The 1,361-nt window shown below is 56.5% G+C and overlaps 1 protein-coding gene across 1 annotated transcript; it reads left to right on the top strand.

Moving 5' to 3' along the window:
- The first annotated feature begins 287 nt into the window (after positions 1 to 287).
- LOC120688997 lies at positions 288 to 905 on the top strand. Its single transcript, XM_039971348.1, has one exon. It carries the CDS (start codon positions 288 to 290, stop codon positions 903 to 905), a length of 618 nt encoding a protein of 205 aa, XP_039827282.1.
- The last annotated feature ends 456 nt before the right edge of the window (positions 906 to 1,361 follow it).

Raw genomic sequence — 1,361 nt, 5'->3', positions numbered from 1 at the left:
AGCCCCATGCTAAAAATTCAGCCGCAGCCCCTTCGTCTTCGAATTCATCATCGACGTCTTCGGATTCGTCATCGTCGTCAAGCGGCGAGGATGTGGAGGGGTCCGGTCCTGGTCCTCAGGGACATGCCACTGCCCCCGAGATGGCACTGACCGTCGCTGTCGGTGAGGGCGGCCAGGTTCCTGCAGCCGGGTCTTCCAGCTGAAGGCCCGCGACGTTCACCTCGACAGAGAGCAGCGGCTACCACGTAAGCACCTCTGACCCTGTTGAGGTGGCTGCCGCTCTTGGGATGCCGGAGGCGAAGCTGATCGGGGACAACATCGTCGGCAGTCTTTGGTTTTCGAGCAGCGATCGGGAGAGGAGATTCCTCGCCGAAGCCGGCTCCTCCTTCGGCTTTCCCCTTATGGAGAAGCGTCTGATGTCCACCGGAGTGAGCCAAATTCTTCAAGACGTCGAAGGCCTCTCCTTAAAGGCCTTCGTCGCTTCGCGCTACGCCTCCCGTCAACTCAGGATTGACAACGAACGAACTTCGCAGTTGGCAAGAATGGAGGAGCATGTGGTAGTCCTGGAAAAGGAAAAAACTGCTCTCGAGGAGGCACTCGTTGCTGCACGTGCTGAGGTGAAGAACCATGCCGAAGCAGCCGAGGCTGCTCGGCGGGACGCACTTGCTGCGGAGAAGGCCAAGGAAAATGCTGAAAAAGCTAAAGCTGAAGCCGAAGAGGCCCAGAGGGTTGCCGAAGCTCAACGTGCCCATGGGAAAGATGTTGTTCAGCGATGGCGCACCGCTATCAACTCCTTCGCAGATTTGGTGCAAACTGACATTCACGGCCTGCTCGCGAAGTTCACTATTGACCCTCCGGAGATATCGCAAGAGGAGAACGTCGAAGTGGCGGAGCTCTTCCACTAGATCCGTGCCTCCTTGGCGATGGCCAGATCTGGCGCGGACTTCAAATGCAAGCTGTCCGCTACGGTTGCGGCACGTACTCTTAGTACTGCCGTCTGCCGTTTGCTTCTAGCGGAGAGCAGTGCCTCTTCGACGGGCATTATGAAGGCTCAGCTGCGACTTCTTCGGGACTCATGTTTTGAATGGCCTTCGCTGCACTCCTTGCGCCCCGAAGCCCTTTCTGCCCTGCCGGAGAATATCGCCAAGAACTTCGCGAAGTACTTCCATGAAAAGGGGCGGCTACTTGTCGATGTTGAGCTGGAGCGCATGAAAGATCAGGTACCACTTCGCGTTTCTCAAGGTTCACTTTTTGTTCCCGTCTTCGCTTATCGACATGCTTGATTTCTCTTAGATTCAAGAGAAGGCAGAAATCTTCGCTCGAGGCTTCCTTGGCAAGGCTGAAGACGGCAACTTGCACAG

This window comes from Panicum virgatum, chromosome 9N (genome assembly GCF_016808335.1).
Source record: "Panicum virgatum strain AP13 chromosome 9N, P.virgatum_v5, whole genome shotgun sequence".
Classification (NCBI taxonomy): Eukaryota; Viridiplantae; Streptophyta; class Magnoliopsida; order Poales; family Poaceae; genus Panicum; species Panicum virgatum.
The sequence above is the reverse complement of the archived record's forward strand: the minus strand, read 5'-3'. Positions and strand labels throughout refer to the sequence as shown.